General features: G+C 34.2%; 1 protein-coding gene across 1 annotated transcript; it reads left to right on the forward strand.

Moving 5' to 3' along the window:
* The first annotated feature begins 18,396 nt into the window (after positions 1 to 18,396).
* Positions 18,397 to 22,273, forward strand: LOC143610518 (uncharacterized). The gene is made up of 7 exons (XM_077084977.1): positions 18,397 to 19,015; positions 20,436 to 20,576; positions 20,678 to 20,791; positions 20,867 to 21,040; positions 21,124 to 21,239; positions 21,316 to 21,397; positions 22,008 to 22,273. The coding sequence occupies exons 1-7, from the start codon at positions 18,584 to 18,586 to the stop codon at positions 22,011 to 22,013; spliced, it is 1,065 nt and encodes a 354-aa protein (XP_076941092.1). The 5' UTR covers positions 18,397 to 18,583; the 3' UTR covers positions 22,014 to 22,273.
* Positions 22,274 to 22,575: the final 302 nt, after the last annotated feature.

Here is a 22,575-nt window from a genome sequence, read left to right on the forward strand (position 1 = left end):
AGATTTCATTGGATTCGATTAACATATTGGTGAGGTCGGTTAGGCCGATTTCAATGATAATAAGTGATTTCCAAAATCAATTCCGACAATTAAGGTCCAAGTTATTGATTTATAAACGGTTTTTCGAATTGGGTTAATGGGTTATTAAGTTAAAATAATAATATATACAATATTTTCATTTTGGACCCTGAGGATTTAAACTGGAAACATAATTGGGTAAAAGTATAAGTTAAGGTTAATATTTGCCAAATTATGAAAGTTATAAATATGTTTTATATAATTAATTAAATATATAATAATAATTAAATCTTTTTGATAAACGCGATATAAATAGCCCGAACGTAAGAGTGGGTCGGGTTTAAGAGTCCGAGTTGTTACAGCTTACCTACAAGAGAGTTCAAATTGGAAGATCATTGTAGCTCATGCCAAAAAGGCAAACAACACAAATCCTCTTATAAGACAAAGCTCATAAATTCAATTGATCAAGTACTTGAATTACTTCACATGGATCTCTTTGGTCCTGTGAGTGTACCAAGTATAGGAAAGAAAAGATATTGTCTTGTGATCATTGATGACTATTCAAGATATACTTGGGTTTATTTCCTAAGTACCAAAGATGAGACTGCAGAGTTGAGTAAGGGCTGTGTTACAATGATTGAGAATAAGTTGAGTAAGAAGGTTAAAATGATGAGAAGTGACAATGGTACTGAGTTCAAAAATGGAGTCATGGAAGAATTCTGTGTAAGTAAAGGAATTATTCAACAATTCTAAGCTCCTAGAACTCCTGAACAAAATGGTGTTGCAGAAAGAAGGAACAGAACATTAATTGAAGCTGCAAGAACCATGTTAGCAGATGCTAATTTATCAATTACATTTTGGGCAGAAGCCATCAACACAGCCTGCTATGTTCAGAATAGAGTACTTGTCAACAAAAGACATAACAAGACACCATATGAAATATTTCACAATATAAAGCCTTATATCAAGTTTTTCAAACCCTTTGGATGCCAATGCTTTCTTCTAAACACTAGAGATTATTTGAACAAGTTTCAAACAAAATCTCTAGACTGCTTCTTTGTTGGATATTCTACACATTCAAAAGCATACAGAGTATATGTAAAAGACCATTTGAGTGTTATAGAATCATCTGACATTATCTTTAATGAAAATCAGTTCAACACAGTTGATGGTGCAGCATGGCTGTTTGATCATGAAAAGTTGATAAAGACTTTCAAGATTTACCCTGAAGATTTTGATGACTCACTCTATAAGACCAGTGTATTTGAAGAGAAAAAGAAGAAATCATTGGACTTGGAAGAGTTGTGGAAAAAGGTTGCTAGAAAAAGAAAAGGAATATACTTTTGTGAAGAATTCGTCAAGTGATATTGTTTAACAAGCTCAAGAAGATAATCAAGAAAACAATCACAATCCTGAACAAGATCATTCTGATATCAATCAAGATAACCAAGAAGTGCAGAATGATCAAAATCAGAATGAGGGAAACATAAGCAACCAAGCAAATGAAAAAGAAACGATATCTACTGCAAGATTTCAAGATCTGTTTGAAAGACTAAATCTAGAAAACAATGGTGCATCCACTTCAAGACAGAATGATGAAGAAGCACCAGAATTTCATGATGCAGAAATATTTGATCATTGAAGAACCAGATCTCAATGAATCAAATCTTGACACAAATATGTCTTCAAATATGATAATACAAACTCCTTATGTTGAGAAAAATCATCCCTCTGAAAACATCATTGGAAACATACATGAAAGAGTCACTAGAAGCCACTCTGAGATTGCAAATATCTGTTTGTACTCCTGCTTTCTATCCCAAATAGAACCTAAGAACATTGCTCAAGCACTGAAAGACAATAGTTGGGTAGAAGCAATGCAGGAGGAATTGGCACAGTTCAGAGATTTACATGTATGGGATCTTGTTGACAGGCCAAACAATAGATATGCAATAGGCACAAAATGGGTTTTTAGGAACAAAAGGGATGAGAGGGGTTTGGTGATTAAGAACAAAGCAAGGCTTGTAGCACTGGGATGCCTTCAAGAAGAAGGAATAGACTTTGAGGAAGTCTTTTCACCTGTTGCAAGACTTGAGTCTATCAGGATTTTTCTTGCATATGCTGCCTCAAAGAACATTAAGATTTACCAGCTTAATGTTAAGTCTGCATTCCTAAATGGAAAGATTTATGAAGAGGTGTATGTTGCTCAACCTCCAGGTTTTGAGGATCCAATGTATCCAAACAGGGTGTATAAGTTAAATAAAGCCCTATATGGATTGCATCAAGCTCCTAGAGCTTGGTATGATGAGCTGTCAAATCATCTTCTTGAAAATGGTTTTCAAAAAGGAGCCATTGACAAGACACTCTTCTACAAAAGAAAAGGGTCAGACTTGCTTCTAGTACAAGTTTATATAGATGATATCATCTTTGGTTCTACAAATGAGAAAATGTGTATGGAGTTTGAGGGGGTAATGAAATCCAAATACAGCATGAGCTCTATGAGAGAAATGAACTTATTTCTTGGACTGCAAGTTCAACAGAAAGCTGAAGGGATTTTCATTTAACAGACCAAATATGTGCAGGACATCTTGACAAAGTTCAATTGTCATGAGTTCAAAACTGCTTTAACTCCAATGGACACAAAAGAAAAGATGATTGCTGATGAAAAGGGGGAGTCTGTGGATGAGCATGAATATAGAGCCAAAATTGGATCTCTGATGTACCTTACTGCAACAAGACCAGATATTATGTTTGTTGTATGTGTGTGTGCAAGATTCCAATCTAATCCCAAAGTCTCACATATGAATGCTGTGAAAAGAATTTTCAGATATTTGATGGGAAAACCAGACTTAGGAATTTGGTATCCAAATAATCAGTCTTTTGATCTGATTTCTTACACAGACAGTGATTATGATGGCTGCAACATGAGCAGAAAGTCAACCTCAGGTGGATGTCAATTTTTGGGTGGCAGACTGGTGTCATGGCAATGCAAGAAGCAGACTACTGTCTCAATGTCAACTGCAGAAGCTGAATACATTGCTACATCTGCCTGCTGTACACAAGTTCTTTGGATTCAAAACCAGATGCTGGACTATGGTTTGAATTTTCTGAAAACCCCTATTCTTATTGATAACACTGCTGCATATTTTACTGTTAAGAATCCAGTTCAACATTCTAAGACTAAGCACATTGAAATCAGACATCACTTCATAAGAGATTGTAGTGAAAAAGTTTTGATTGAAATGCAAAGAGTTGATACAAGTGACAATTTGGCAGACCTATTCACCAAACCACTTGATAGAACCAGGTTTAACTTTCTTTTGAAAGCCCTGGGAATGATCAACTCTGATGAAATCTGATTAAGGATGTGTGCCTAGTTGTGTCCCTCTATGTGCTAACTGATTAAATTTTAAGAGGTCACACATGATGAATGTTGAGTGAATATGCTTGATTATGCTACTTGATTATGTGAGTTAACTGATACTATGTGCAAAGTTGTGACATGATTGATGTTTTTGCATGTTTATATGTGAATGTGTATTTGTGATGTTAGGATAAGTATTCTTGCTATGAATTACTTGTTAACGTAAACTTATCTGACATAACTGCTTAATTGCTTGAATATGTGTTTTATCTGATCTTCTGATGTTGTTAAGATAGGATAGATCTTGAATGTTAGTAATGTCTACTTATCTTGATAATATTATGTTTGATTGAGATTTGATTATGTGTGACAACTGCTTACGTCAAAATGAGACTTATGTCAAAATTAAGTGATCAAATGAATTTTCTAATGAATTTTGCATAATTACATTATTTTGGTCAAAACATGATCATGTTATTGATGGTGTGGAGATATGATAAGATTATTCAGTTCAAGCTTTAAAGAAGCTTAAAAGAAGGACTTTTAATGAAAAGTCTCAAGTAGTTGTTTTTGTTGAAAATTATGTCATTTGCCCAGTTGGAAGGACATGCACTTGTGTATGTTTGGTCCTTAAATCTCTACAGATTCAAAGGATAGCCATTGACCTGAAAACTGAATGCATTTAGGGAAATTATGACTTGTTTCTTATTCCTTCACTTAAAACTATGTCAATAACTCTGAATTTAAAGGACATATATTCACATGTATGTTTGGTCCTGTTGACCACTTGTGGTCAAACAGGATAGCCATTTACCTGCCAATGAAGAGAAATTGGGGTGATTGAATATCAAACTGAATTTTATTGGGAAATGATAGTACATTGACTGATTATGCTAATCATATGGATTTATAAAGCTAAAAGGACTTTTAGTACAGTCATTAGCATGTATGGTTGCTCTTCATGATGATGTAAAAGTAAAGGTGATATAAACATAATGAATATGCTAATCTTTATGTGGAGATACATAGTTGTCTTTGCATGTCTCAAGATAAATCTTTTCAAATGATAGGCAGAAAAGTGACTACCCAGTCATACACAAGCCTGTTGTTATTTGGTCAATCAAAAAAGATACATTTTTAAATATGACAAAGAACATGCTTTAAGAAAATTTGAGAAAATATCAAAAACAATGGGAAGAATGAATAAATCAACCAAAAGTTGATAAGTATTTTTTAAATATTATATCAAACAAGAGGGTTTAAACAAGAACTACAGAGATGGGGGCACTCAAATAAGTCATGTCATGTCTCGAATGAAAGGCTTGTTATTTAACAGTAAGTCCAACGTTCAACCTCTATATATGTTTGAAATTAAAAATTCCAAAAAGATCCAATAAGTTCTGTCATACAAAAACAATTTTTGACCAAATACAGGAGGTTGGAGTCAAATTGGGGTGATCAGGGGAAAACCAAATAAGCTTTGAGAAGAGATATGAGGCATCATAGAACAGTGTTGACCATTAATGCATTATGCTACTAAATGAACCTTAAGAATATCACCTAAACAATGAAATTCATGGAAAGTTTACACCTGCTGTTAACCTGTCTATCATGACATAATAAAGCTAAGAATGAAGTATTGAGAAGCAATTTAGTCAATATGATCTCATTCTTGAGATCTTTTCAGTTAAAAGAAAGAAAGTGTTTTGAAAGGAAATACAACTGAAATTTGATCTCTAAATGCACCATTTGCTCTTAAACTAAGTTCTTTAATGAAAAATATACTTTGACAAGTGTTTGTCAAGTAGTTTAAGTCAAAAAGAGTTGCATTTTGCCTAAAATGGGTTGAATAAGTAATTCGGGTAAGGTTTGATGTTTTACAACTTATCCGAGTAGACTTAGTCATTTTATACAAAGTTTATGATTTTCGGGCAAGGTTTGATATTCTCAAACCTTTCCGAGTACAAATCATTTGAATACGTATTTTCGGGTAAGGTTTAGTGTTTTATTACCTTTTCGAGCAAACTTAGTCATTTTGCACTAAGTTCATGTCTATCGGGTAAGCTTTGAAGTTTTTGAACTCTCCGGGTATAGTACACTCACATCTTAGTTTTCCGAGCAGACTTCATGTCTATACATGTGAATATGTTTTTCGAGCAAGTTTGAACAAGTAAATACTTTGGGGCACACTTGTGTCTAATATTTCTTGTTTCGAACAAGCTTTGCATTTTATATGCTGATTGTTATACCAAGAAAACTTTGTGAACTTAGGATAGTACACCGAGTAAGCTTTGTGATTTATGTGAATATGTTCTCTTTAAAAGTTGCAAGTGTTTCCGGGCAAACCTTGTTTTCCGGGTACACTTTGTACTTTCGAGTACACTCTTCTTTCTGAGTATACTTGATAAATTTTGTTGAATATGTGTGAAATTACAAGTGTCTCCGGGCAGACTTTGTCTCCGGGCACACTATAGATTTCGGGTACACTTGAGTTTCTCAAATGTTTCCCAAGTCTACTTGGTAATTTCAAATATACTTTCCAAGTACACCTTGTACCTTGAAAGTTTGTCGGGTATACTTTGTTCCAAAGTATACTTGACTGATTATTGTGAATATTTATATTTATGGGTAAAGTTAGTGATTGAATGAGTTATCTGGTATGATAATTAGATAAAATCTTTATGGGCATCTTAGTTGATTCCCAGTAAAGTTACTTATTTGATGCTTTATATGTGATTATTTTAAACTTGTGATTTAGTTCTTAAGCAATCATGTATATCAGGTAAGCTTCCTTCATTGTAACTAAGTCTAATTCCAAAATATATATATATATATATATATATATATATATATATATATATACTTTTCCTTATCTTTAAATACTTTACCATTTCTGGACATATTCCAAAGTAACCATTCCTTAAATAGATAAGGAATTTATGAGCTAAAAGACAAAATACTTTTTAAGTTTCTCACTTTACCTGGCATGCAAAAGAAAAAGGTAGAATCAAAAGAACTTTATCTACAACTTTTCTGCCAAAATTTGCAAAATGTACTTAACATTTGTCTTAACTCTCATTAAAAGGAGACCTGTATATGTTATTCAAAATTGAAACTTCACTCTTCAAGAGTAACTCACATTTCTGTTTTGTGCAGATTTCAATATCATTCAAGGCGACGGTTTGAATCGAAATATTCATTCTGCTTTAATCTTTATTCTTCTCTTGTTTACTCTTTCTTATAGATCTAACTGACATTTGTGTGTTCATTATTTAACAGATAATCAGCAACGGATCCAACTCCAAGTGATTCCAATTCCTACAAACATCATCTTTCGGAAGAACTGAAAAAGGCTCTACAGAGAGTTCAAACCCTAATGTCTGAGGTTGAGAAGATCTCAGCTGCCCCAAAACAGGGGGACAAATTACTGATTCAGGGGGAGAATTCGCTGAACCTTCTTTCAACTTATGAAGAGAACAGTTCAGATGATGAAACTGAAGTTGAAAAGAAAGAACTCGAGAAGATAAGGAAACAAAAAGGGAAAGAAATTGCTCTGGAGGATGATAAAGTTCAGACTCTCAATCTTCAAGAAAATGCAATGGACTCAGATATAAATGAATCTGAATTAGAAGCAGAAAGAGTCTATGTGCAAAGAATGACAGAAATTAATGACAGAGAATTTCTTAATCAAATGATGTCTGATAAAGAGTTTGAAGAACAAAAATTCTTTATGAAACTATTTGAAAAGGTGAAGAAAACAAGGGATGACTCAAAAAATGAAGATCAGAAGGAAGCCCTACAAGAAGTGACTCAAAAATGCTTAAATGATGAAGAAATTCCAACAAGAGTGCTAGTATCTCTTCTCAAGCTAATTAAAAAGGAAGAACCAGAGACAGAGGTAAAGGAAAAGCTAGACACTGTAATTGACAAAATCTCTACAGTATTATGTGAAGAAAATATTGTCAAAAACAATGAACTTTTGAAAAGGAAAGATGAATTGGAGGAAGAAATGAAATTTCAAAAGTTCTTGTGCAAGTATGGTGGAAAACCAAAATTTTTTATAAATAATGGAATTCCCATTGAATCTGTAAAAATCATGACAAGGAAGGAGATTTTGAGCAATTTCAAGTACTGAAGGGACAACAGTTGAACAAGAAAAGAAAAGATGCTCAGTCTCTAGTTGATAAGAGCAAAGGAAAATCCAAAGTAAATGAATTCTGCAAAAAGACAACATCCTTGGTCTCAGAACAGAACATCTCAAAGAAAAGGAAAATGTCTGAAACTTCTCATGAGAAACCAAAGCAGATGCACTTGAAGATGGATAAACCTTTTGTCAAGGCTGCAGTAAAAGCCAAAAACCCTTCTGTCAACTACAAGATACTACCAAGTGGAGTATTTTATGACTCCAGGACTGAACATCTAAATGTTATGATGGAAAATGGAAAGATTGTGAAAATCTTTTCTAAAAATGACTTTAGAAAATTCAATCTATGGCAATTGACAGTGATTGCAGCACTGCATTACTCTGATTAAGAAAGGCAAAAACCTACAAGTGCTAAGCAATCTGAATTGTTAAGATTCTTGGAAGAACAAGAAAAGTTGAACTTTCCATGCCTAAACAAGCACCTCTGGCTAAAATGAAGATTTCTTGATTAGGCTTTGTTTTGTAATGTCTTCGGACAGAATTTTGATTATGTAATTTGTTTATGTTATGAATATGTAACTTTGATTTTGATTTGATGTGTATTTTGGCTAAGTGTATGTAACCTTAGAGATGTTTTGGGACAGCTGAGGTGTTCCAATCTAGGGGGAGATTGTTGAGTCAAGATTTGACCTAAGGAAGACATATGGAAGATTGGAATCTTCTCAACCTCCTTCAGAATTCGCTAAGTATGGAACCGGGCACACTTAAGACATCCGAGCAAGCTTTTACTTATCTGGGTACGATATTTTGCCTATCGGGCAAGGTTATCTTTTAGAATTCTTCTTACGTGTTTATCCGAGCAGGGTTCACTAATCAGTGTATTACCGAGTAAGGTTTACTAGTTAGTATATACTCGGGCAAGGATCACTTTGTCTAGCAAGTTAGTTCTTCATAGCCAAGTAAGGTTTATCTCCGAGTAACCTTTGGCTAACCAAGCTCATGAAGCCAAGTAATTGGAAGACCGGGCAAGGTATTAATAATAATATTGGTCCAGGCATGCTTGATGAATAATGATATATCTTAAGTATCATCGGGCAAGGTTCAACTCAAGCAAGGAACGGTGCAACCGAGCACACTTTGCTAATAAGCTATTCTCTAGTAAAGAGTTGAAGGGACCATTGAAGAACAAGGTTGCTCGTTGGATATAGTCGGGCAAAGTCTGATTATATCAAGAAGATTGAAGTCTACCCGGTGAGTTATTTCCTTTGTGAAATAACTTACTAAGTAAAGCATACCCGGAGAACTGTTCCCAAGCACACTTGAATGTTACCAAGCCTACCCGGAGAAGTTTAATGCTACAGAGCATACCCGGAAGACTTGTTTTTACGCTTAGACTATTTCTGATTATGTAATTTGAATATGTATTTACGTTTGGGGTTTCTAGAAGGAATGACAGCTGTCCAAAGGTGTCAGGCCTATAAAAGGAATAATTAGGGCACACCAAGGACAGCGGCTAAATACGATACTTAGTGAGAATATTTTATTGAGCGACAGCCGTTCTTAGAAACCTTCTTTCAAGAAATCCTAAATCGATTACCCGTTTGTATGTTTGATATATACCAATGGAAATCTTTTGAGTGAATCTTGTTTGTGTTGGTTACCCTTGAATATTGATTAAGCAACCGTATGTTTGTTATTGATTTCGCTTTTAACAAACGGTAGTCTTTCTAAATATAGCAACCCGTTATTAACTCCCTTGTCGACACATCTATTTGTGTGAGTTATGGCATTATTTGAGTAAAGATCAAGCTAAAATCGGGGACCTGACAATTGCAAGTTATTATTAAACTAATTTAAGAAATTAGAAACTAATACATCATACATTCAATATTTAGAGCTTAAAATTAACTGAAATTAAAATAAAAGGCCCTAAATTTCAGGTGAGATTGAAATTGAGAAACCGAAGAACGGAACTAACCGGTGAGATATCGAAAATTTTCTGTCGGAGGTGAAAGTCCGGCAAGAGGATTGCGACGAGTCAGCGATGAGTCACCGATTGGAGAAAAATCGTTTTTGATTGATCGATGTCTCGTTGTGAGGGAGGGTCTTTTAGGGTTGGGCTTATCATTCAAAAATCATATTGGGTTGTAAAATGTGGGCTACGTAAATATAAAAATGATACTTATATCTGTAGTTATAAATTAAAACTTTTGGTTTAAATTAACGGAGTTAAGGTACATGTGCACAAATCGGGTTTAAGTTCGTTTCAGTACCTAACAGCTCATTTAAGTGATTTTTAGTTCATTTCAGCACCTAACAGCTCGTTTAAGCGCTGTTTAAGTTCGTTTCAGCACTTAACAGCTCGTTTAATTGATTTTTCAGTTCGTTTCAGCACCTAACAGCTCGTTTAAGCGATTTTTTGGTTCGTTTCAGCACCTAACAGCTCGTGTAAGCGATTTTTAAGTTTGTTTCAGCAACTAACAGCTCATTTAAGCGATTTTTCAGTTCATTTCAGCACCTAACAGCTCGTTTAAGTGATTTTTAAGTTCGTTTCAGCACTTAACAGCTCATTTAAATGATTTTTCAGTTCGTTTCAGCACCTAACAGCTCGTTTATGCGATTAGGTGCTGAAACGAGTTGTTAGGTGCTTAAACGAAATGAAAAATCGCTTAAACGAGCTGTTAGGTGCTGAAATGACCTGAAAAATTGCTTAAACGGGCTGTTAGGTGCTTAAACAAACTAAAAAAATCGCTTAAACGAGCTTTTTCTTTTAAAACGAGTTGTAACGTGTTGAAAACGCGCTGATTCGTTGGTTCAAAAAAAATAAAACTGATCCGAAACCCGTTTTGACCCGTTCCGACCTTGACCCGTTCTAACCCGAACCTCAACTTTCTGAATTTTTTTATTAATTTTCGGAATTTTAAAATTATATTTCGCATTTTTTCTAATTTTCGCAACCTTTAAAAGTTATTATACAAAGTAAAAACATTGAAAAATTAAAAAAAAAAACTAGATTTCTTGTTATTCAGGTAAAATATCTAGGATTGTAACATAAATAAAGTTCAATGACCTGATTGGAACAAAAGTTTTATCAGTGACCTGATTGGAACAAATTTTAAAGTTGGTTACTATTCTATGGAGTAATCCTTAACCGAAACCTACACACTGCTAAATTCAGACTGTTTTACTTTAATCCTAAAATTGCAAGTTGTTATTAAACTAATATAAGAGATTAGAAACTAATACATCATACATTCAATATTTAGCGCCTAAAATTATCTGAAATTAAAATAAAAAGACCTAAATTTCAGGTGAGAGTGAAATTGAGAAAACGAAAAACGGAACTAACCGGTGAGATATCAGAAATTTGTTATCGGAGGTGAAAGTCCCGCAAAAGGATTACGACGAGTCAGCGATGAGTCACCGATTGGAGAGAAATTGTTTGTGATTGATCGATGTCTCGTTGTGAGGGAGGGTCTTTTGGGGCTGGGCTTATCATTCAAAAATCATATTTGGTTGTAAAATGTGAGCTACGTAAATATATAAATGATACTTATTACTATAGTTATAAATTAAACTTTTGGTTTAATTTAACGGAGTTAAGGTACATGTGCACAAATCGGATTTAAGTTCGTTTCAGTACCTAACAGCTCGTTTAAGCGATTTTTAGTTCGTTTCAGCACCTAACAAAATTCGACCGCCGGGGTTTATTAATTTGCAAATTCTTCCTCAGTTAGTTAAAAGGCTCGTTTAAGCGATTTTTAGTTCGTTTCAGCACCTAACAGCTCGTTTAAGCGATTTTTAAGTTCGTTTAAGCACTTAACAGCTCGTTTAATTGATTTTTCAGTTCGTTTCAGCACCTAACAGCTCGTTTAAGCGATTTTTCGGTTCGTTTCAGCACCTAACAGCTCGTGTAAGCGATTTTTAAGTTTGTTTCAGCAACTAACAGCTCATTTAAGCGATTTTTCAGTTCATTTCAGCACCTAACAGCTCGTTTAAGCGATTTTTAAGTTCGTTTCAGCACTTAACAGCTCGTTTAAATGATTTTTCAGTTCGTTTCAGCACCTAACAGCTCGTTTATGCGATTAGGTGCTGAAACGAGTTGTTAGGTGCTTAAACGAAATGAAAAATCGCTTAAACGAGCTGTTAGGTGCTGAAATTAACTGAAGGGCTGTTAGGTGCTTAAACAAACTAAAAAAATCGCTTAAACGAGCTTTTTCTTTTAAAACGAGTTGTAACGTGTTGAAAACGCGCTGATTCGTTGGTTCAAAAAAAATAAAACTGATCCGAAACCCGTTTTGACCCGTTCCGACCTTGACCCGTTCTAACCCGAACCTCAATTTTCCGAATTTTTTTTATTAATTTTCGGAATTTTAAAATTATATTTCGCATTTTTTCTAATTTTCGCAACCTTTAAAAGTTATTATACAAAGTAAAAACATTGAAAAATTAAAAAAAAACCTAGATTTCTTGTTATTCAGGTAAAATATCTAGGATTGTAACATAAATAAAGTTCAATGACCTGATTGGAACAAAAGTTTTATCAGTGACCTGATTGGAACAAATTTTAAAGTTGGTTACTATTCTATGGAGTAATCCCTAACCGAAACCCTGCACACTACTAAATTCAGACTGTTTTACTTTAATCATAAAATTGCAAGTTGTTATTAAACTAATTTAAGAGATTAGAAACTAATACATCATACATTCAATATTTAGCGCCTAAAATTATCTGAAATTAAAATAAAATGACCTAAATTTCAGGTGAGAGTGAAATTCAGAAAACGAAAAACGGAACTAACCGGTGAGATATCGGAAATTTGCTGTCGGAGGTGAAAGTCCCGCAAGAGGATTACGACGAGTCAGCGATGAGTCACCGATTGGAGAGAAATTGTTTGTGATTGATCGATGTCTCGTTGTGAGGGAGGGTCTTTTGAGGCTGGGCTTATCATTCAAAAATCATATTGGGTTGTAAAATGTGGGCTGCGTAAATATATAAATGATACTTATTACTGTAGTTATAAATTAAAACCTTTGGTTTAATTTAACGGAGTTAAGGTACATGTGCACAAATCGGGTTTAAGTTCTTTTCAGTACCTAACAGCTCGTTTAAGCGATTTTTAGTTCGTTTCAGCACCTAACAGCTCGTTTAAGCGATTTTTAAGTTCGTTTCAGCACTTAACAGCTCGTTTAATTGATTTTTCAGTTCGTTTCAGCACCTAACAGCTTGTTTAAGCGATTATTCGATTCGTTTCAGCACATAACAGCTCGTTTAAGCGATTTTTAAGTTTGTTTCAGCAACTAACAGCTCGTTTAAGCGATTTTGCAGTTCGTTTCAGCACCTAACAGCTCGTTTAAGCGATTTTTAAGTTCGTTTAAGCACTTAACAGCTCGTTTAAAAGATTTTTCCGTTCGTTTCAGCACCTAACAGCTCGTTTATGCGATTATGTGCTGAAACGAGTTGTTAGGTGCTGAAATGAACTGAAAAATCACTTAAACGAGCTGTTAGGTGCTGAAACGAACTGAAAAATTGCTTAAACGGGCTGTTAGGTGCTGAAATAAACTAAAAAAATCGCTTAAACGAGCTTTTGCTGTTAAAACGAGTTGCAACGTGTTGAAAACGCGCTGATTCGTTGGTTCAAAAAAAATAAAACTGATCCGAAACCCGCTTTGACCCGTTCCGACCTTGAACCTCAATTTTCCGAATTTTTTTTCCTAACCGAAACATGCACACTGCTTAATTCAGACTGTTTTACTTTAATCCTAAAATTGCAAGTTGTTATTAAACTAATTTAAGAGATTAGAAACTAGGGGTGTTCTTCGGGTTCGCTTTTCAGGTTTCGGGTTTTCCGGGTTGGATTCTTCGGGTTTCAAAGTTTTAAATCTTGACCCGAAACCCAACCCGAATCTCTCACGTGTTTTTCGGGTTCGGGTTTTTTCGGGTTTGGTTAATCGGGTTTTGAGTATCCTAGAAAACAAAACAAAAAACAAAAAATTTTTAAAAACTACAATGCTAAAGTTAAAATAACATATTATTCTTTGCTCGTAAACAAATAATCAAATAATAAATCAACATAACTTGATAAAACAATCCAAAAATAGAGTAAAACTAACTCGAAACATAATCGCTTTCAATCGGGCGTGATTTGGTTGTTCGATTATAGTTGCTATTAGTAATAAACGGAAAACATAAATAAACAATAAACAATCGATCTATAATAGTTGTAATGACAACAATCGATTATGACTAGATTTTGATAACTTTAGTGGCATAGACTAAGCCTATTATACATAAATATATATTTAATTTAAAACTAAAGGTTTATTCGGGTTTACCCGAAACTTATAAATTGAACCCGAGAACCAACCCGAATTACTTCGGTTCGGGTTCGTGTTAGTCTTTTCTCGGGTTCGGAATTTTCGGGTCGGGTTAGTTCTGGTTCGGGTACTTGTTTTTTCGGGTTGGGTTTCGGGTAAAAGTGACAGCCCTATATATATATATATATATATATATATATATATATATAACCGGAAGTTTATTAGACCCTACATATAAAACTTTGAAACCTCAAAGTTAATAATATGACTTAGTTATGTTTAGTGCTATTCCATTAATCGCCGGTTAAAAAACATTACTTTATATAGTTCATTTATAGAGCTTAAGGGCCTTTTTTTTTTGCTCGTATAGGGTACTTGAATCTTCGGAGCCGGCCCTGGTTATTATGTAAATGTTATGCATCCATTATGAGTCTGAATATGTTTCTTGAGTTCAAAGGGGTGTTTTTCTTTATAATGGTCAAAGATCATTTGAAGCCTTTTTTTTTCATGAATGTTTTGGACAAGTAGGGTTTTTGTGTTGTTAATTTGCTAATTATTATATCCTAAATGAATATTACTATTAATAAATTTGAAAATAATATAAAAAATGATGCTCATTCAACCAGGGGCGGATGGAAGGCAAAGGCAGGGGGAGCACCCGCTACCCCTCAACTTTTCTAGCGTAGTGGATTTTTTTTAATTTTTCTTCTGTTTTATGTGTTTCGTTACCTCTAAGATTATATTAGTACCTCTGAGATCAAAGAAAGCAACTCAAACAAGAAAAGAAAAACAAAATAACATTTGCAACATTTTCCAGTGATCGAAGGTGAATTTTACGTTGAAATGCTAGTCATTGAAGTTTGGTGAAGAAGAAGATAAAAAGTAAAGTTTTGTTTTAATATTTATTTAGATTGAATTGATGTAAGACGCTCAATACCTACAACTACAAGGGATTGTACCTGTTTTTGACATATCTATTATCTAGGAAATTTATTTTGTATGATTTTATTTTATGTTCACTTTTATAGAAACAAGAATTTTATTTTATGTCTTTTTAAGAAAGTTGATTGGTAGTGATTCAACTTAACTTTTACTTTATTTAATTAAATTATACTAATTTATTTTCATTTGGTTTCACTAAATTCATTTAATTTTTTCTAAAATTTTGTATATATATATATATATAATTCTTTTTAAAGACTAAAGCATTGTCGGTTTCTACGATACAAATGTTACTTTTTATTTACCTCAACTTTAATTGGATACAATGGCTGATGTGATGATTAATTGTTTATCGGTTGTTATATACTTGGTTTGTGCGGTCAAAAGAGAAATATTTTATAAAGTAACAGAAGACGACATCATGGCTCTACATACTTGGTATGTTTAACTTTATGTATTATCGTCTGCATGGTAAAAAAAATTACGCTAACCCTGAAATTATGTTTTAGATCCGCCACTGCATTCAACCATCAACTAAAAGTACCTTAAATACTATGGCGATTGGTGGCCTCTTCTTTTGTGCTCTCTGGTGCCGAGTATTTGGTGTTCACCACAAAAACGTGTCAGGTGGCATCCTTTGATGCCCCTTTAATACAGATAGAAGAGGGTTTGAGTAATTTATATACATACTAGCTTTTATTCTCCCATATTACAGAGTTTGTTTTACATTCTTCGTTTATAATGTTTATATATTTTTTGGATTTTAATTTTATTTATTGTACAAAAGTTAATAATATACTTAGTGTTTGATGATGAAAAAGTTTCATAAATAAACGACATGTTATAACCCGATTTAAAAGCTATTTGGGTTTGGTGAGACCCATGACCCGCTTATTTTTTTACTATAAAATTGTTTTTTAATTATAAATAATATATATCTTGTTTTTAAAGTAATCATATATTAATTTTTACTATATCTCGATTTTATAGGACTTTCATATCAAATATTTGGTGAGAATAAATTTTAATTTAATGCGATGTTATAACCCGTTTAAGGAATATATGGATTTGGTGAGACCCATACCCATGAATTCGGGTCAAATGCATGAGAAACCTTCATTTATAAATAATGCAATTTTGTGGCTTGAGAAAATATAGAAAGTAACCAGAGAGTTTTTAAATGTTCCGTTTATATATATTATAGATTTTGTATTCTTTAGTCTTCATAGTATATGTGTATAAATGTTTAATTACTATTTTAAATAATTAACTCTAGAGGAAGCACCTACGTCAATGATCAAAATTTTTAATTTTCAAATGTAGACAACATAATAACACAATTTTGCAATTGGTCACTTGTGCAATTGTCTTGAAGTTAAAATAACCAAACAATAAAAATAAAAATGTTACTTGAACATCAAAACTGAGATGATAAATTGATACCAGTCTATATTCATAAAAGCAATGTCTTAAAAGTTAAAAGCCCATTGACCCAAATGAAATAAAGAATGTCAGAGTGAGCTGGCTTGTCAGTTATCACCATAGAAATGCTAGAAGTTTATGGAGTATACTATTTTAATAAATATTGGTCAAATATAATTAGCTATGCCAAGTAGACAAAAATGTCCTATGGTCTAGTAGTTAGGACATTGGACTTTGAATCTAGTAACCTGAGTTCAAATCTCGGTAGTACCTCTATTTTTTCCATTTTAAAGGTATTCGATATGTTGCCTTGCCAATTTTTGGTCAGAGTTTTAATTTCCTAGCCCAAGCATGCTCTCTTGTAGGCCTGCAATTATGCAAATACCAATATTTATATAAATAGAATCATTTTTGAACTTCCAAATAAGAAATATTTAATTTGAACCATTAATCCAAACCTACACAATGTGGGAAGAAATGTTGGAATTATGTTGGTATTCATTTGATTCGTTACGGTATCTATAAGATATTTGCCCACACTATATTAGCCGGAAGAGAAAACTCTAAAAAAAGGTGTCATCAATTTAAAACATAACAGATAGTTGTTTAAAATATGGCATACGGAACTAACTTGCTATCGCATTCTGAAATGCTACAGATCTTTTGTCTAAGTCATTAGCATGTACTCCAAAGTAACCAAGTTGCTTGCTACTTAATTTTGATAACTTTCAATTTTCCAAACAACTATATGCCATCCATGAACTTTGCCTCTTGATCCTACTAGACGTTGTGCTGAAACCACCGGATAAATCAAATATTATTATGATAGCCAAGACATAAAGGTTTCTTGATGCCAAAGCCACAATAATATTGGACACATGTCTACTTACACATCCTAATATTATGATTTTTAATTTAGTCTACAAGTAAATTCTAATTAACCAAAATAGCTCCATGACATTAATATCACCAACATTTGTTAGCTTGTGGCTCTTAGCTCGCTTGATCAAAGAAATACACATCAAAATTAAACTTTTATTCAAGACCTTTACAAAAAGAAACATATAAAATCATCAAACTAGAGAAAAACGACTCAACTCAAGTTGAAGTCAAGTCGATTACGAGCTCAGTTTCTGGATAGTTGAATATTGTACATGTATCAATATATCACAAATTGCACCAAGGTAATACTTGCTTGCCTTAATAACCTTAATAGATATAGTTCTAACTATGAACGAGTTTTAGCTCGTGTATTACATATATCTTTTCAACGTGTTATTAAATTTATTCCACGATTTTCAAATAAATATATCGCTTTAAACTTGCGATAATATATTGTTTAATGTGGTGGAGACAAATTGAAGCATGAGTACAAAAATAAACCTTCGAGACCAATGTGCGTCTATAGATGATTGGATATAGTTGTTTTAATTTTTTTAATAAATATAACTATTAGTGTATTATCTAACGGAGGCAAGTCCCACAACCATACAATTATTTCGTTAATTTCAAGTTGTGGTGGATCATTTCTTTACCACAAAAATAGTTGTAGATGCTAGATATTTCTGGCTGAATTATTTCAATCTCATACTGTGGGCCCAGTAAAACAAAGATTCATGGTTTCGTCCAATTGGCCTGCCACACAACTTGTCAATGACAAAGAGACGACATGTCAATATTATATTATTATTATTTACAAGTTATTAAACGTAGTTTGCTAAAATTTATTCATGCCAATTACTGTAGTATTTTGCAAGTGATGCAAATTTGTTTGATTATTAACCAATCTCAAAGTCCAATTGATCAACAAATGAAGAAAGCAAAAGTTAAAAATTTTGACCAGTTTACCTAAACCCGACCTATACATCATTTCCCGATCCGTCACCTCATAATCAAACCCACATCATTAGTAGGTTTTTGTCAAACTAACCTAATCCAATTTGATATTCAAAACATTGCTTTTTGATATCAGTTATCAATCCACTCCTTACATATTATTCAATCAACTTAATTAAACCATCATACATATATTTATCTTAACAAGTCTCAACATATGAAACTATTTATGATAACTTAATGAACCGAAATATTAATTAGTTAAACACTTTAACCGATAAAACCCATACTCGAAAACTCTAGAGGTGCATATTCCACGATATATCTACTCATCATCCATATCCACTCATCAAATTCCGACCATTGACCAAAAGTCAACATTTACACCTCGTCCGTACAGCAACCTACGTGTCCCGCGAAACACACGATCACACCCACTACCTTACTATAAAACCACACCAACTACCCAAATCGGAACCGGAGAAAGCAGACTCATTAATTTAATAATTTCCGGCGAACAGTTTAAAAAATTAATATTAATGGCTGCTTCTGCTTCCATTAACACCGCCTTCCTCCCACTTCACAAACTCCGATCACCCGTTTCCGTTGCACCAAACCCGAAACTCTCATTAAAATCGAAGCTTGTTTCCGGTGGCGGAGTTGTAAAGGCGGCGGCGAAGGAGCAAGACGTGATACCGGTGAAGAGTGATGATATTACGGATCAGGTGGTGAGTGAGATTGAGAGGGAGATTGAAGGGGGTGATACGGAGGTTCAATTGATTGGTGGGTTTGGTGGGAGTGAAGGAAGATTGTCGTTTGAAGGTGGGTTTTCGTCGGCGGCGAGTAGTGGGAGTGAGGCTGTGGAAGGTGAGAGTAAGTTGTTGGATAGAGGTATTAATGCGACGATTGTGTTGGCTGCTGGGACTTTTGGGATTACCAAGTTGCTTACTATTGATTATGATTATTGGCATGTGAGTTTGTTTTTTAATCCTTGATTTTATTAATTTATAGTTATGCAAATATGTGGACTGTGGTAGAGGTGGTTTAGTTGTTTAATGTTTTGAACATGAAAGAAGTGATTTTTAGAAACAATTTGGGTTCGGGTTCCGGAATTCGGGTTGTTGAATCTTGTGAAAGAAAGTTCAGCTTTGGTGGTAAAAAAAATTGGGGCTTTATTGTTTTTTCATGTTAACAGTCTGGATTTTTTTTATTAGTTAGGTGCTTGTAGGTGTTGTTGCAACAATGATAGAGTGATTTAAGTCTTGGAAACGGGAACCGGGTCTGTTCTTGTAGCTCAGAGCTATAATTGGTTCATCCTATGTGAGTTTGGGTCTGCCCCTGTCCCTCCTCTCATCCATTGATTGTGTTTTCATGGTTCTTATTGGAGCCGTCGTTTGTCTTCTCGGCACTAGACTTAAGGCTACCTCTCAACCATTCAGACTTAAGGCTACTTCTCAACCATTAAGAGGCTATGAACCATTAAGAGGCTATCAAACATCAAACCGCAAACCATGTCAACCTCCTTTTTCTTTATTTATTAGAGATACATGGTGCCCCAACTTTTATTGAAAAACGTTGTTTTTATCCGCTCTAACCTTGTGTGTCCACACATCCACCTCAGCGTCCTCATATCTGCTACTTTCGTCTTTCGCGTTTGTGTCTTCTTGATGGCCTAGCAATTGGTTTCATATAACATAGCAGGTCGGACTACAACATATAGAATTTCCCCTTTAATCTTGTCGGGAATCTCTTGTCATTACTCTAGCAGGTGCTCTTCACTTACACCAACCTGCTTGAACACACTATGCTACATCACAATCTGTGTCTCTTATCACTCTTGACAATTGACCCTGAACACATGAACCTGGTTGTTTGTGTGTATTGGGTCAAAGCTCAATGGGTCGGGTTGGTTCGGAACTAAGCCCAAATATTGAGCCCCATAGAGGATGCATCTACATTAGCTTTTGTTGATTGTCCAGTTAACTTGTGTTACTTGGGCTGATGTGAGTTTGATTTTTTAAATCATAAACTGCTTTGCTTTGGCTCTAGAATTATAATCTTTTTAATTATTTAGGGTCAAATAATACGAAAATGGACAAACTAATGATATAAATGTCAACTTAAGTAATGATATCTAGCTTTAACAACCTAATTATACAAGTTGGTTTTAGTTACAAAGTCTATTTCAAACGCACACGGTGCATCTATACACTCTAGGGTACCATGTGTAGGCTTTATCACATAGTTTGGAGTCACTTTTAGGCCCCATTATTAGTGATGTAACACGAAGATCAGATTAAATGTTGTTTGAGCGGTGATCAGAGTTGATGGATTTGAAAAGTTAGATAATTTGATTTATATATCTCATTCATTGTATACTTCATTTCACAGGGTTGGACCATATATGAAATATTGAGATATGCGCCTCAACACAATTGGAGTGCATACGAAGAAGCTCTTAAACAAAATCCACTTTTGGCAAAAATGATGATAAGTGGAGTTGTGTATTCAATAGGGGATTGGATTGCACAGGTTCGTTTTTTTCTTTAAAACCACTTTTTTATTTCAATTTTGTCATAAATGATGATAACCAGCTCAAGTAACAAATGATTTAATTATTATCAAACTTGCAGTGTTGTGAAGGAAAACCACTATTGGAGTTTGATCGCACTCGCATGTTCAGGTCCGGTCTTGTGGGCTTCACTCTACACGGGTCACTCTCTCATTACTATTATTATTTCTGTGAGGTAAATAATTTAATTTTCAGCTTATTATCTGATTATTTTGGAATCAAATAATAAATAAATTTCTTATTTATTCAGGCACTTTTCCCCTTTCAAGATTGGTGGGTTGTACCTGTTAAAGTAGCCTTTGATCAAACCGCATGGTCGGCCGTATGGAACAGCATTTATTTTGTTGTTCTGGGACTTTTACGGTTCGACTCACCATTGACTATTTTTAATGAGTTAAAGGCGACATTTTTTCCCATGTTAACTGTAAGTAGACATTAAATTCCTATAATTTGTCATAGAAACATCAAATATGATCGTGCATAACATTTTTGAAAACCTTTTATTAGGCGGGGTGGAAGCTTTGGCCATTTGCTCATATTATAACGTATGGTGTCGTACCTGTTGAACAAAGACTCCTGTGGGTCGATTGTGTTGAGCTGATTTGGGTCACAATACTTTCAACGTAAGGATCTTGTGGAATTTTTAAATTTTATTAATAATTAATGTGTTGATAGTGAATGTTCTTGTTTTTTTGACAGTTTATCGAATGAGAAATCAGAAGCAAGGATATCAGATGCACCCACGGAACCGAATGTAATTTCAACTTTTGAATCTTCAGAGGTATGCCATCACAAAAACGAAGCACATAAAAGTTAAAACAGGTCGGGTTGGGTCAATAAAATCGGGTTCTGGCAAAACTGGGTCAGGTTGGAACCGGTTTTGAGGAGAGGAGGGGGGGGGGGGGGTTGAAGGACTGGATTTGACCTGGTCAAATCGGTTTTAATCTGTAGTGTTACAACCCATTTTCAACCCTATAGGTTGTGGTCGGTTCCAACCCGGTTCTTGAAGAAATTGGTTTCTTTTGTGCACATCTAGAAATGGGCCGGTTGGGCTTCACTCGGAAAAGCTTTTTGAATACTTTTTGTTAACACGTATTAATGACTAATGTGTTAAAAATGATTAGACAAATAATATTGTCACAATAATAATCTAAATCACTTAATTAAACGATTCAGAGTTTGTATGCATTTAAATCACATTTTGGATTACTTTAACCTTTTCAACCCATTTGACCTGTTCTCTTTTTAGCTAACTGGTCCGTTCATGAGTAACGGATCTAGATCATCACTTCTGGTTCTTTATATGACTTTTACTGTTTTTTGATTGCTGCATATAATCATATCACCAATCATTTCATTAACCAATTTTCTTGATCTTTTTATATTATCAGGAATAGATACCCAAAACCGCACAATTTCTCCGTTATTGGTGTCCGAAGTCTTAGGTCGTGTATGATCTAGAAACATTGCAAGAGAAGGCAAAATGGTTTGAGCAGATTATTATCTGTTTATATCATTATATGTATATATAGCACTCTCCCTTGTTCATTTTTTTCCCGTTTCTGGTAGAATTTAACTATATGTAGTGAGGGTATTGAAAATTCAAGAAAAGACTGTAAAAGCTTACATTTTTAGCAATTTGTATAGTTATGATAAACTGAAAATCTTGTAATGGAAGTGCATACACAAAAGATATGATCTAAATATCCATGGACATGACGGAGAGCCGACTTGGTGTTGGCCGGAAGTCAAACCACCGCCAGGTAAGTCTACGAGCGGGTGGAGTCAACGCCCTCCTCACCATCTCTTTGCTGGCATGGTGGCGCTTGTAAGCCGCCGTCTTGTGGGTAAGGGTGATCATCTTTGCTTGCGGTGATGGGGCGGAGTTGTTGAACAAATCTTGATAGTTTTTGAGGGAAAGCGGTGACCCTTTTGGTGGAGAAGGGTGGTGCCGCCTGC

This window comes from Bidens hawaiensis, unplaced genomic scaffold (assembly GCF_021521415.1).
Source record: "Bidens hawaiensis isolate Kalapana, Puna unplaced genomic scaffold, B.hawaiensis_p1.1 tig00026621_1, whole genome shotgun sequence".
Classification (NCBI taxonomy): domain Eukaryota; kingdom Viridiplantae; phylum Streptophyta; class Magnoliopsida; order Asterales; family Asteraceae; genus Bidens; species Bidens hawaiensis.

Bases quoted from the DNA above. Each gene is read 5' to 3' on its own strand.
- LOC143610518 (XM_077084977.1), top strand. From the start codon at position 18,584: ATGGCTGCTTCTGCTTCCATTAACACCGCCTTCCTCCCACTTCACAAA. The intron at 20,792-20,866 runs GTAAATAATTTA...TTATTTATTCAG, and splicing joins ACTATTATTATTTCTGTGAG to GCACTTTTCCCCTTTCAAGA. The intron at 21,041-21,123 runs GTAAGTAGACAT...ACCTTTTATTAG, and splicing joins CATTTTTTCCCATGTTAACT to GCGGGGTGGAAGCTTTGGCC.